At 46.4% G+C, this 14,934-nt stretch overlaps 1 protein-coding gene across 1 annotated transcript; it reads right to left on the bottom strand.

Moving 5' to 3' along the window:
• Positions 1-912: 912 nt before the first annotated feature.
• On the bottom strand, positions 913-13,242 carry LOC144124361 (semaphorin-2A-like). Its single transcript, XM_077656991.1, has 6 exons — positions 13,236-13,242; positions 12,681-12,744; positions 6,157-6,527; positions 4,844-4,971; positions 3,378-3,382; positions 913-1,054 (listed from the first exon to the last, which is right to left on the bottom strand). The coding sequence occupies exons 1-6, from the start codon at positions 13,240-13,242 to the stop codon at positions 913-915; spliced, it is 717 nt and encodes a 238-aa protein (XP_077513117.1).
• Between the last annotated feature and the right edge of the window lie 1,692 nt (positions 13,243-14,934).

The raw sequence follows: 14,934 nt of genomic DNA, 5'->3' as shown, positions 1-14,934 counted from the left end.
GACCGCAGATCCGAAGGCAAGCGATATTTCGTGAACGAAACGCAGGCAGTAGTCCTAGCAAAAGCGGAATGGAGCGCCCGCTTTTTCTTCTTCTTCTTCTTCTTCTTCTTCTTCTTCTTCTTCTTCTTCTTCTTCTTCTTCTTCTTCTTCTTCTTCTTCTTCTTCTCCTCAAGTAATATGGCACATACCCACGAGGGGGGGATTGGCCAAGGTATAGAGTAGAATGCCAATGAAGCATTTGCGCGGGGAAGGAAACGTCAGAAGACTGAATCAAGATAAAAAAATTGGAAAAATAAAATGAATTCAAGAGGTATGAGTCATCCGGAATAGAATCAATCTAGCCTTTTTTGGACATGCGAAAGAATTTTGTATATAGCTAACAAGATAATCGATTAGTTGCACTTATGTAATCGTGAAGGTAGCCGCATACACTGCTTAAGGGGAATGCCTTGGCGCTCGCACCGAACGATAGAACTGTAAGAGACAGAGGCAGTCCTATAGTCTCAAAAGAGGAACCTCCAGATATTGCTTTCTCTGAACCGCGAACCGCCGGAAAGAGAGGAGAAAATGATCGATTGATTCAACTTGCCCGCTTTTTATGCTCTTCTTCTGCTTCTTCTCAGCCTTTGTGGCACGCGCCCGCTTCCTCACATGCGCGTCATTATAGCTTGAGTTATCCAAATACGTTCTGTAATACTGCCACTTAGGTTCACTTTGCTCGAGACATCAGTGCGGGAGTGCGGCCCCATCGTTGTAACCGCGGCGGCTGACTTGGCTGCCGCCGACTGCCATAAAGCATGCTGCTCGGGCCTTCCAAAATGAATTTCGTTATCTTTGCTCAGAGTAGAGCAACAGCCTCGCTGTCTTGTGTTGCTGAAAGAAGCCAGTCGCCATGCGAGGCCCGTAGAACCTTTATAGCGAGTCCCGTGAGCTTCCCAGTTGGTAGCTCGAAATAGTCCTAGCAATTTCCGGCGATGAGTGCAGCAGTCGCTGGGCTTCGGCATCGACGGCGCTGATTCGTTCGTCGGTGTCGTTGAGGCAAAACGTTGAGGGCCTGTTGCGAGGCGCCGGAGCAGAGTCTGCGTGCCCCACGGTCGCTCCTCCCTTATTTAGACTGTCTATAGACTGTTCATAGACTTCTGTCTATAGAAAGTTTATAGACTGTCTATAGACGAATCCCAGAGAACAGCCTGCAGGCAATGCAAACGCTATAAGCTGTCTATAGACAATCTATAGATTTATGGCCATTCACGTTTAGTAGACTTTTGTATACAATCTATAGACCATGAATAGACAAAAAAGAAATGTCTATATGAAGGCAACAGGGTCTATAAGAAGTCTATATACTGTCTATATACCATTCTTGTAAGAGCTGAGGCATGAGCGTTCCTCGCATTCCCCGCGGAAATGCTACAGGGCCTTGCGGCGTCGCTGCTTTACGATTTCTTTATTTGATATGAGGTCCAGCGAGCAGGCGGGTTTGTGTAGCCGCAAAGGTGGCGTACGCGTTTTGCGCGGTTTCCATCTTGTACGCTGGTGCTCGCGCATTGCTGTGGGCCTACTGTCTTCGATGCCTGCGAGTGCAGGCACACAGAAAATCGACGCAGAACTGTTCGCCCTGAGGTTCAGCTGGAAAGTTCTTAGTTATGTGTTAACGTAGTGCAACCGGCTGCTGCGGACAGTTCGATTCCAACGACTGCCGAGTGCCACGCGTCGCTAACGCCGCCAACGAGCTTCTGTCATTAAGGGGTACAAGTTCTCCTCGTAACGAGTTTATACTGCCAGATACTCCTTCAGAAAGTTAGGTGGGTGGATGAGATTTAGCGGGGGTACGGTGGCTGCCGCTGGCAAAGGACAGGGTCAATTGGAGAGACATGGGAGAGGCATATTCCCTGCAGTGGGTGCAGTCAGGCTGATGATGATGAGTGCTTCAGTCCTTTTGGCTGCTTGTCCCCGCCACGGATGAATGCTGCCGCCCTGCGGCAATATTTTCGAACCCTAGTTAGACTGCGCGTACATTAAAACGCATATTTATGTTTTACGAAATTTTTATAAACTCATCACTTATGCAGCCTAAGTGCTCTCCGACCATGTAGTCAGTTGTTCGAAAAATGTCTAACAATAGGGGCACTCTTAGCAACCTTCCACTTTTGTTTTGTCTACATCTGTTTCCCGCAGTTTACCATGAGATTACTCGTAATTTTGATTTAATAATAATAATAATAATAATAATAATAATAATAATTATAATTGTTTTTTTGGGGAAAGGAAATGGCGCAGTATCTGTCTCATATATCGTTGGACACCTGGACCGCGCCGTAAGGGAAGGGATAAGAGAGGGAGTGAAAGAAGAAAGGAAGAATTAGGTGCCGTAGTGGAGGGCTCCGGAATAATTTCGACCACCCGGGGATCTTTAACGTGCACTGACATCGCACAGCACACGGGCGCCTTAGCGTTTTTCCTCCATAAAAACGCAGCCGCCGCGGTCGGGTTCGAACCCGGGAACTCCGGATTAGTAGTCGAGCACCCTAACCACTGAGCCACCGCGGCGGGTTAATTTTGATTTAAATACGCAATCTCGCGCGCATATGAATTTGACTAAATATAAGTCCCAAGACGGTGCTGCATATTTCTGAAAGTGCAAGGACCCCAAGGTGAAGCACAAGACAACTCGAGTAAAAATTGTTGGATCGATAGACTGCAAAATGTTTGCATACACTGTACAGGCGAACGTCCAGGCTTCAGAGATGCATTTTGATTCACGGTGCCAAACCTTCACGGTGCCTATGCGCTCATGTGGCAGTGCCCTTCAGGTGACCTCAAGACGCCAATATTTGATTTCTACAATGACTGGTCCTCGCTCGCACTAAGCACGTCTTGCACATTTAGAGTTTAAGCACGAAGGAGTGACTAACTCAAGAACCCCAGTGCTGCTGCTTCTTCTCAACGAGCGCCTCCGAGAGCACGAAAAACGTCCCTGTTTTTTCTTTGAATCGCAGGAATAAACTGAACTGTTGACAGAGGAAAGCCGCACTGTCAGTCGAGAATAAAGTGCGCGTCAAGGCGTCACCGTAGGGGTGTGAGTGAGTTCCCGGTTGTTGGAAAAGCTCCTAGATGTCCTTCGACGGACGTCGCACCGCGCTCTTTCCGGCAGCGTCCGCTCGTATTAGCGAGATAATTTTTTTCAGAGTTTTGACACTTCCGGATTGAAAGTTTATTGCCGGTAGTTAGGCAAATGATATGCGATTCTGACTTGCTTACGGTAAAATGACAATCTTGTACGACGACTAAATACACCTTATAAAGCGTAGCTTCATGAAAAGATGCGGAAAAGGAAACTCGTATCCCTCTTCAGCACACTCGCGCAGTAGTCGCACCGGACCTGGAAAGGAAGAAAAGCACACAACTGTAAATGCACAACTCTTAATAATAATAATAATTGGTTTTTGGGGAAAGGAAATGGCGCAGTATCTGTCTCATATATCGTTGGACACCTGAACCGCGCCGTAAGGCAAGGGATAAAGGAGGGAGTGAAAGAAGAAAGGAAGAATGAGGTGCCGTAGTGGAGGGCTCCGGAATAATTTCGACCAGCTGGGGATCTTTAACGTGCACTGACATCGCACAGCACACGGGCGCCTTAGCGTTTTTCCTCCATAAAAACGCAGCCGCCGCGGTCGGGTTCGAAACCCAACACTTCCAGAACAGAAAATTAAACTGTCGACGAGCTCAGCTAGGCGCGGGCTAGCGTAAAAACAAGTGCTAGAATAGATATGTTTGCGCCAGAATGAACATGTCCTTAGAAATAAAACGTCACCCTGAATGCACAAGAATTTGTCTGCTCTTGTCTCGGCAACTGAAAACGCCATTCAAAAAAATTTAGCGCTCTGGAATTTGTCTTGCAGAAAACGGCTGAACAGCAGGAAAGTGAAATTATAGCTGTAACGTTAAGAGACAGGAAGAGTAGATTGGGTAAGCGAACAAACACACAATAATGATATCCTAGTCGAAAACAAATGGGCACGGGTAGGGCATGTATGCGAAGGCAAGACAGTCGATGTGCCCTGGGGGTAATGGAATAAAACATAAGTTAAGAGTAGCAGGGGGCGCCAGAATCAGGTAGGCGGGAGAGATTAGGAAGTTTGCGGGGATAAGGTGGCCGCAGCTGACACAAGACAGGGTTAATTGGAGGGATATATGAGAGAAGGCTTTGTCCTGCAGTGGGCTCAGCTAGGCCGATGATGATGATGATGATGATGATGATGATGATGATAGTGGTGGTGGTCGTGGTGGTGGGATGGTGATGATGATGATAATGATGGTGGTGGTGGTGGCGGCGGTGGTGGTATTGTGCGAAGGTCATCTATGCTGGGCACGGTGGGCATTGCTAAGAATCGCAGCAGCCCAAGCAGAGCCCCAGAGCACAAGTTGGACACTGCGGAATGTAGACAGCACGGAGATCTATCTGAACCAATCCTAGCCCTGTGAGCCTCCCCGTGCTATCGCTTCAATTATAGCTCATCAGTAAACCACCCGCCTAGCAGACGCACGGATCAAGTGATATCAGGTCGCCGGCCTGCGCACCCGACGGCGTGAGGGAGACAGCGGCTGCCGTCCCATCCGCAGAAGGGGTCCTGAAGGCAGGACGGACAATCTGCGTGACGTCCTTCGCAGGCGTCCAGGCGGTACTGTCGAACGTCCGTGTCTGTGAACACGTACAGGCTCCGGTGCTGCGAACGCAGATATTACTAAGTTATCTTTTTTTTGTTGTTGCTTTTGCTGCATTCAAGGAACGAGCGTTAAAGAAAAGGCAAATAATACTAGATCTGGCGTGCGGTTCGCGTACCTCCAAGGAGGCCAGCATCTTGTGTATGGGCTCTGTTGTGGCGTTGAAAGTGTCCACCAGTAGTGCAGGAGCTGGGGTCTGGCCACTGGCGAGTATTTCTTCGGCCAGCTTCAGTACAGTGCCTTGCTCTGGAAAGAGTTCGATGCTTTCTAAGCAGCCACACGGCGTGAAAAATGGATGGTGCTTCGTTTCGTTGTAACCTCTATACGAGACATACACAGCAATGACTAGTGCCAGACAAGAGGTGTATTCGACGAGAGCGAGTTTAAATGGGCCAAAGACTACCACTATGCTATAAGAGCGTCAATTTCGCCACATTTCTCCACCTGCCAGCTTCTTCGTCCCGCACACTGGTTAAGAAAGAAGCGTACACCAGAAACGCAGCCGCAGCCTCAAGATTCTCTGGGTGCAGTTTGAGGGTGAGGCATACACAGGATGTTTTGCAGAAAACCTATGTGACTGAAAATTATTTGTACATACATTACGCGCGTTCGACAGCTGAGCCCTATCTGGAACGTATATCTTTGTTGGTCGCGCGTATGAAAAGAACAAGTTAGACCAGAGGGAGAGAACGTAGAAGCAGCCCGACCTTTGAACAGTTCCGCCGGACTCAATCTTGCAGATGAGAAAAGCCGCTGTTATCATTTTCCTAAGTGCTTTAGGCGTGCAACCACTGCTAACTCTCATTTATGACCATCTAAGGATTAAGCGTACTACTGACACAACACCCAGTGCTCGCGGAGAATTGCTTCCTACGCAGATAAAAAAATTGGCGGTGTTTTATCTCTGGTTAAACCTGGAGTGACGAGGTAGCTACAGCTGGCCGTGTAGAACTTGCTCAGTTGAATTGCAACGTAAGTCTTTCACCGCTCCGTTTCGCTGGGCGTTCCTTCTTCATTTTCGTCCCACTTGACACGGCGCATGCGCACAGCTGTGACAGCTCGGTTTCGCCGCCGCGCCGCCGGCAGCAGCAGCTGCTCCGCGCCACGCGGCTGGTCACGAGACCGACCAGGTGACGAACCACGTGATCAGCCACGGCGCCGGCAGCTGCTCCGCACCACGTGACCAACCACGTGGCAGCGTGGCGGCGCAGCCACGGGGTGGACCGCCACGGCGCCCCCAAGCTGAAGGCTCGAAATGCTACCGTAATGTAGCTATCGCTACAAAAGGCGAAAGCGACAGGCGACTGATGGCGTCTAAACCTGAACTTCCGCCGTTGTCTCTCTGGTGGGCCAAGTTACGTCGTACAAATGGAATGCTATTACGACATTGGCTTAAGGTCTCCCTAGAACCAGGCGGAACTAGGTACGAACCGGTGGCCACGTAGCATATGACCCATGAGCCCCACGTCTGGTGCAGCACGAAGGCAACCAGGCTGCGGAAGGCGACGCCCGACAGCGCAAAGAATATTCTCCCGTGGCGCATCGCTGGTGCCCGGGTGATGAGCGGGTGCTGCTCCCAGAACCTAGTGTCGGTAGCGGACAGCGTGCGGGGTCCCGACGGGCAGGCGACGCCCGGACGCGGGGAGGGCACTTGGCTCGGCGGCAGTGGCTGGCTCAGCGTATAGTTGCCCGCCTGCGTCAGCTCGTAGAAAGAGCCGGTGCCGTTGAACTCCCGCTCAATGTCCTCCAGCAGGAAGGCGCACACTGCCGAGTCATGGTGCCCGCCGCTACGCCAGGAACGCCTGCGCGTGGGTAGCCAAGAACCGCCGTTTCAACAAACCAGACCGAAACACCTGCAGGCAACACGGAGCGCTGCCCCTCGTGTTAATTCCACTCAGTAATGCTCAAGTTTTGGAGAATTGGTTGGTCATTACGAAGAACAGCGCACCGAAGGACACAGTTGTAAGTCTGCGCTTGCCTACGGGCATGTATATGGTGTCGCTGTGTTTTTCTCGATGCGTTGTTCTTCATGGTGGTAGATTACACTCCCTGCGGTACCGCAAAGGCACAATATGTGAGACGTAAAGTGCTGAAGTTCCACGAGTGATACAAGGGACGCCGTAGTGGAGAGCCAACGATTTAGACCAACTGGGGTTATTTAACGTACACTGACATCGTACAGCAAACGAACGTTCCTGCTTTAAGGTAAGTAGTTGGGCTAGTTGGTACGCTCCTGCTTGAGAACGTTCCTGCATTTTGCGACCATTCAAATGCATGCGGGAAAGCGGGGATTCGACCTCGCGACCTGAGGGTCACCAGCCGAACGCCAAAGCCACTGAGCCATTTAGGTGGTTACCACACAAAGAAGGAAATGTGAACTAAGAGACGGTGCACTTGCCGCACGCTGATATGACAAGCCCCGCTGACCGGCATTATCAGCAGCATTTGATGTATTGAATTCACACGTGGTTGCCGAACGGCATACATCGCAGAGCGGGATGAAAGGCTCCATGTACTGCTACATGCGGGTACTGCAAGTCTATGTTACGGTTTATTCTTTATTCCCCATCAAAGAACGCCAGTAATTTCTCACCGCTAACACCGTACTCTATTATCTAGTCCAGGATAATCTTCTTCGCCGATTGGAAAACTGAAAATTGTTTTGTTTTCGTTTTTTTAGGAAAGGAAGTGGCGCGGGAATTATAATAATAATAATAATAGCTTTATTTTCATCAAAACGATGGAGGGGCCGTGGGTAAAAGCTGCTGAACAGCTTGACTAGAGCCCACGGTCCCCTCTACAAGGCAGTACAGGAGCATACATGAAACATACAGGAATACAAACATGCAGAAACGCAAAATTGATTCGATTTAATGTATCACAAGGAAATCAATATTAGAATTATTCAAAAACATGACATATCACGTGGCGCAGTTCACGAACTGTAGTGCGACCTAAATCAATTCCACATTTATTCAGATCATTAAGAAGTTTAGGCAAAATGTACGATAGTGTACCCATAGAATAGTTAGCACGGGGAGTGACCACCTTCCAGTATTCAGACTGACGTATAGTGTAGGATGTAGGCTTTATTTCTAGCTTGGCTAGGTTGCGAAAGAAATTTCGATTTTCTTTTAATTCGTACTTAAAGGCAACAATTAGTCTATAGCTAAACAATTTCCAGACAGGCATTATATCTGCTTCAATGAACGGAGCATGTGTATGAGAATTGTAGGGGACATCAAAAATAAGCCTAATTATCTTTTTTTGTAGGACGTACACCTTTGTTAAGTTTGTTACTGTGGTAGAACCCCATACCAAAAAGCAGTAAGAGAGGTGAGAGTAAAAAAGAGAATTATATATCAGCTTTTTTACGCTGAAAGGTAATATAGACCTACATCTGGATAAAATACCAACGACACTTGACAATTTAGTGCAAACAGAATCTACATGAATATCCCACAGCATACTTTGCGAAAACGTGACCCCAAGAATTTTAATACTACTTACTATTTCTATTTTTCTGGTGCCATAGATAAGATCTACGTTCATATTTACCTGCTTTGATTTCGGTCTAAATAGCACAGCCTTAGTTTTGTTGGTGTTAACTTCTAACTGATTTGCTACAGACCATTCCAGAAGTTTTACAAGGGCGGAGTTTGCTATATAGCTGATTTGCTCACAGTCTGTAGCGGAAAAAAATATGCTGGCATCGTCGGCGTACAATATATATTTGGCTTCAGCGCATGTATTTACCAGATCATTTATGTAGATATTAAAAAGAAAAGGTCCAAGAATGCTGCCTTGAGGCACTCCTCTTGCAATCGGTTTTTGGTCGGAACAGCGCTCACCTATTTGAACATACTGCCGCCGATAGCCAAGGTAAGATTTTATAAGATTCCAGCAATGGCCACGCACTCCATACAATTCAAGTTTTTTGAGTAAAATGGAATGAACAATGCAGTCAAATGCTTTCGTGAAATCAATGTACAGGCCCAGTACAACCATCTTACTTGAAAACTGTGATAAAATAAACACTTTTTGTTCTATCAAGGCTAGTTCCGTGGACCTATGCTTTCTAAATCCAAATTGAGCAGGGGTTAAAAGGTCATATTTCTGAAAAAAAAATTGAAAGGCGCTCATGAATAATCTTTTCTAAACCCTTTGAAAATATTGGCAACACTGAGATAGGGCGATAATTCTTGATGTCATTTCGATCACCTTTCTTGAACAATACCGCAACCTTAGCCACCTGCATTCTTTGTGGGAAAACGGCACTTGAAAAACAAAGATTAAATATATGGGTAAGAGTCGGCGCGATAAGATCCATAATATGTTTAAGCGGTCGAATTTGCATACCTTCAACGTCACAACTAGAGCTGTTTTGAAGAGACATAAAAACAGACCGAACTTGTTCTTCGCTAACGGCCTCAAGAAAGAAAGTAGATTGGTTACTAGGGGGCATGAATCTTGAAAATTCAGACACTGGAAAATAATCACCACACTGCACAAAATAGTTATTAAATAAGTTTGCCAGGGCGCAACCGGATATCTCGACTTCACCGATTTTAAGTTTATCTGTTTTTGGGGACGAGTTACTGCGATTTAAAACAGTGTTCAACTTTTTCCACAAAAGATCAGGCTTACGAGAGCAGGCGTCAAGTTCCGCATGAAAATAGTTTTGTCTGCTTAACTTTATTTCTTTATTTAGCTGATTTCGGTATATCTTAAACTCATCATCATCATCATCATCATCATCATCATTTATTGTCCCTTAAAGGCCCCTGTCGGGGTATTACATAAGGGGGGAGCGTATACAAGGTTGATGTGGAAAAACAAAGGTCACAAAAATATAACAGTGCAATATAGGAACATAAAGAGAAGCAAGGAACGCGAATAGTTAGAACGGTGCATGTAAAAAATGCTTTTAGGCCACAAGCACCACACACGTCGGCGAGAGGTTAGGGCAAAAAAAAAAATACATGTCAACCCAGGTGATCTAACAACATCGCCTTAAACCTTGTCGCATCGTGCACATTTGTTAGTGAGTCGGGCAGAAGGTTCCATTCTTCAATTGCGGTCGGAAAGAAGGACTTGTTGAAAGCATTGGTGGAGCCATGAAGTCGTTGGACGCTATTTGAATTAAAAAGGCGGCGCGATGTACGAAAGGGAGGAGATATGAGGGAACCATGGAGATAGGGGAAATTGAAGTATAACTTATGGAACAAGCAAAGGCGCGCAACTTTTCGTCTGAGAGCTAAGGAAGTGAGGTCAAGTGATGATTTAATGGAACTTACGCTGGAATGAAAGTCGTATGTTGACGATATGAAGCGTGCTGCACGGTTCTGGACGGCTTCGAGCATGTTAATTAGGTAGGACTGATGAGGACTCCAGATCGCGGATGCATACTCCAGCCTACTGCGGACAAAAGTTTCATATGCCAGTTTACGTATGTTAGCGGGGGAAGAGGGAAGTGATCTTCTAATAAAACCAAGTGTACGTGAAGCGTCGGCCGTGATTTTTGTAATATGATCAACCCAAGTTAATTTGCTATTGATTGTGATGCCAAGGTAACGATAAGATTCAACTTGCAATAGGTCCTCAGAAAATAAAGAGTAAGGATAAGTTAAATTGGAGCGTTTCCGAGAAATTTGCATAAAACTGCACTTCCTAATGTTCAGTTCCATCATCCACAAAGAGCACCAATTTTCGATGAGCTTCAGATCGTTTTGGAGGGCAGCTTGATCGTCTTTAGTATTTATACGGCGGTAGATAAGGCAGTCATCTGCGAAAAGACGGATGGTGGATGAGATGTTGTGTGGGAGGTTGTTAATAAATATTAAGAAGAGAAGCGGACCCAACACAGACCCCTGTGGTACTCCGGAGGAGACGGAAGTAGAATTTGAAGGAAGTCCGCCTATTACGGTGAACTGAGAGCGAGCTGTGAGAAAATTGTGAATCCAGTCTAAAACAAGTGGGTGAAGGTGAAGACCTGAAAGTTTGAACATAAGACGTTGATGTGGGACACGGTCGAATGCTTTGGAAAAATCAAGATAGATGACATCGGTTTGGAACAAAGAATCAAGGTTTAAGTGAAGGTCCATGGTAAACTCAAATAACTGTGATTCACATGAATAGTTTTTGGGTATTTTTAGTTTTTATAAACTGATGGTACATAGTATTCTTCTCATTGATCTTTTTAATGAGCTCTGGCGTGATCCAAGGCTTGCGTATTTTCCTACCAAGTTTCAGTTGCTTAAGCGGAAAATGCTGTTTATATATTTCAGCGATGTGATCAACGAACATGTTATATGCCTTGTCAGCGCAATTAATCGCAAGAAGATATTCGAAATCAGAATTTAGCACGTCATTCCTGAAGGCATCTAGGCGAGTAGGATTTATTATTTGAACATTCTCACATATGTCCGTGGACACCGGAACCGCGCCGTAAAGGAAGGGATAAAGGAGGGAAGAAAGAGAGAAAGAGGTGCCGCGTAAGTCTCCTTAATAATTTCGACCCACTGGGTATATTTAACGTGTACTGACATCGCACAGCACACGGACGCCTTTTGCATTTCGCCTCCATCGAAACGCGGCCGCCGTGGCCGGAATCGAGCCCGGGTACTCCGATTCAGTAGCCGAGCGCCCTAACCACTGAGCCCCCTCGGCGGGTGTTCTTTTTTCTTTTACTGCGAAAGCTATTACAGCCTCGGTTTAGCCATTTAGCCCTAAATTCTACCGTGGAATCTATAGCGTCAGCCCTAAGATCATAATTACCTAAAATTAATTTAATTAACATACTTAATATAATTTAACTTGATTTCATTTCATTCATTTCCTGTGTAGAAAGCGAAATTTCCCTTTTAACTTTTAAGAAAGAGGGTAAGTGCTTGAGGGAAGAGAGAAAGGGTGGGAGGTGACTAGTGGTGCAGATTTCGTAGATTCTCATTAGGACGACTATAGGCTTTCTCCTACGGCTGACGATATAGATAGATTCGACGGGCAAGTACAGGGCTAATGGCTAAACGAAAACTATAACAGCTTTCGTTGATTAATGCGCTAAACAGGTAAGCTTAGGTGTACATTTTTTTTTGTTCATTCTTGCCTCATCGTTCGGCACACTGCGTGTCAGGATCCTAACGATAGTGGGGCCGTCGTACGAACCTATGATGAAAAGGGGAACAGGACCAGAATGCAGACGCAACAGGATAGTCGTATTTCCTGGGCACAGTACGTGTTAATACCGTTACCCGAGGCACGTGAGGAGAAGAGGAAGAAAATGATTTTTATTAAAAGAAAAATTTTGCTGCTGTTTCTATAAGCACTAATAGGTATCACTAATATGCTCCTCAGCGTATCGGTGGAAATTCGCAGATAGGAAAAAACTATTTGGGACGGAAACGGGCACTCTTTGTAGCGCATATATGGTGCTGAATGCTATCTTCTACATTCAGGTAAATGTCGAAATTATTTATTTCGCGCTTTTTCTTTTTACGCAACGCAGAAAAAACGATGCCTTCAGATCACGTGATACAGCAAAGAACGTCAATACATTCGCTGTACCTTCCTCTGTCACCTGATTCGCTGCAAAAGCAAAAAATATCAGTCTTCGCACAAAATGCTGGAATCTTCAGCATCGTGCATAGAAAACTATGAAGTCAACTCAGTAATAGCACGCGGCCACAAGATGAGGCCGAGTGCGTGGCACTCCTATGACCGCTTTACGGAGCCGGAGAATCGTCACCAAGCACGAAACAGGCGGGCATGTGACGACAGATTGAGCTGCTACAGACTCCGCGTCAGCTTTTATTTTGCAATATGAAAGCCCTAGCTCAATTAGCGCTTACGGTAAGCCTTTATCTCTTTCAGATGCGCATGCCGACTTCGTTTCGAGAACTGAATCAAGCTGTGAAGCCAGCACCGGTGAAAGCGGCACGGTGCCTTGCATGGCTTACGTGACGGTGACGAAGGCTCCGAAGAGTACACCGTTCTCCAAGTCTGGTACCCACGAGGAAGCGTCTGAGATTGGAGCAAAGAGAAGAGAAGCATAAAGAGTGATCCATCGTACAGTAAACAAAGCTGCCGCGTGGTGCATTAGGCCGTCTCGACAGGTCGCATCAGTGCTTGTAACAAGTTAGTGCCCCGCTCAAAGTTGCTTCCTGTGCCAATTAGGCGAATAAGGACCTCAGAACTAAATCATGTGCTGAACTGTCGCATGTCTGATTGTACATTGCAGCTTTGTATTATGTTTTCTATTGTTTAAAGATCGCAACTGCTGTCTTGGCAAAAGCTGACAGTATGAAGAAATGAATAAAAATAAATAAATAACCGTAGCTAAATGTGACGTACGGGGATGTGGTAGCACCAGCGTGAGACGTAACACCTGTGACGTCACAGTACGCTCCACGGCCGTCGGCTCAGTCCAAGGTAACACAAGCTAACACAATGACACATTCACCAAGCACGCGCGGAACAGCCACCGCATTCGTTCACTACGTGAAGCCGCGCACGGTACATAATGCGAAGGCTGGGGGCTCGGTCCCGGCAGGTGACGCGTTTCTCTTTAATCTATTCCGTGAATAAATAAAGGCCCCTCTTTCAATTAATGCTAGGCCGTTTTCTACTTATTCGGCCTCAGTGGCTGTTGGCCACATTGCTGGACGTTCCTCTCTACATGTGCGGATTACTATCAAGGCCTAACTTAATACTGCAAACGCCGCGCATTACCGCGCTGTGCCAGTAAGTACATACATGTTTTATGGTCGTGGGTGGCGGCCTAAGCCCAGGCGCGTCCGCCGATCTTGTTGACATCCCGCGTTTCCTCCCTATCCCTGCGTAAACTGTGGCGCACTAAGTCGATATAGCGATAGTAGTAGTAGACAGCCCTCGGTTTTCATGAAAAGGGAAGTCATATCGTAACACATACCTCAACACTGTTGGCAACAAGAATGTTGTCGGCCTTTAGGGTATGACGCGATAACGTTAAATTCGGGCCCCTCCTTGCAAATTCCTTTAGTCAAACCGCACCACTATTTCACGTGTCGGAGTATTTTTCTTTTTTAAATGACTTGGTAAGAGATATGTTTTTGACTCATCTTGTTCTGGTTTTATCCTGCCCTGTTCAATTCTTTGGTTTTTAGCACTTGTCATTTTACCACTACTTGTCATATCATTTCTGTTGCCACGAGTGCATAAAATTTTCGCCGCTAGTCGGCGCCTGTGTTTTGGGTATATATCCAGTGTTTCGGTGTTCATGAATAAAGTTGCAGTCAGCGCCTGTGACGTCGTCTTCTATGTATTCTGTCCATGTTTTTTAAGCGCTGTCAACAAAATAAAAGAGCGTTAATGTGTCCCTTCAGCAGCCTGGGGTACTTTTTAGGTATCACTTCGTAGATAAGGACACTGTTCTTTCTTTCTCTATCACATGATGATGGAGAAAGAAATTACTCACCCCATCTCAGCCCTCATTATAAGCCTTCTGCTTCACATCCTTTGTATTTAAAGCCCACCCCTTCATACATCCAGCTCCTACTCTTTCGCCTAGCTCTGCCTGCATGCTCATATACACTGAACTAGTCATTCCCTACTTTGCATACATGAATTGTGTTGCATCCTCATACCACTACTGGCGCAGTGGTGTAGCTGTTAACGATGTGCCACTGCCCCGGCAGGTTGCCGTTTCAGACACTGCCACCAGCGGGGATTCTGGAACCCATGCTATCCTTCCCGAGCTCCAGCAAGGCTTATGAGCAGGGCCACGGTTGGCAGCTGATAACTGCATTGCCTTTATCTGAATTAATCTTATTTCCACCTGCCACGGGAGCAGGTTTTGCACAATCCGCTGGGCACCCTGCCCACCAGCCACGCCGCCGATGCCGGGTACACTCCGCTGAACCAAAACCTTTAACGCTATTGTGTTAAAACTAATTTGCCTTTTCCGTAATATGTGCATGGGCAAGCTTTGTAGAGACAGAAAGACTTTATTTATGACGTCTTTCATCAACAACAATGTCCACAGTGTTGCTAAAACGTGACTGGGAAGCTTATAAATACTCGTTACCTCTGATCTTCTCGATAACAATTTTCTTGTAAAACTGCTTCGCACTCTTGCACTATGTTTTTGAAGGGGAAAGCAGAGCTAATGAACATTATTGTGGTATCGAAGCTGTCTCTTTATTTAATTCAAGCTAGAATTTACGTGATGGGCAG

The sequence above is a fragment of the Amblyomma americanum genome, chromosome 3, assembly GCF_052857255.1.
Source record: "Amblyomma americanum isolate KBUSLIRL-KWMA chromosome 3, ASM5285725v1, whole genome shotgun sequence".
NCBI lineage: Eukaryota > Metazoa > Arthropoda > Arachnida > Ixodida > Ixodidae > Amblyomma > Amblyomma americanum.
Note: the sequence above shows the minus strand (reverse complement) of the source record. Positions and strands in the feature narration are given on the sequence as shown.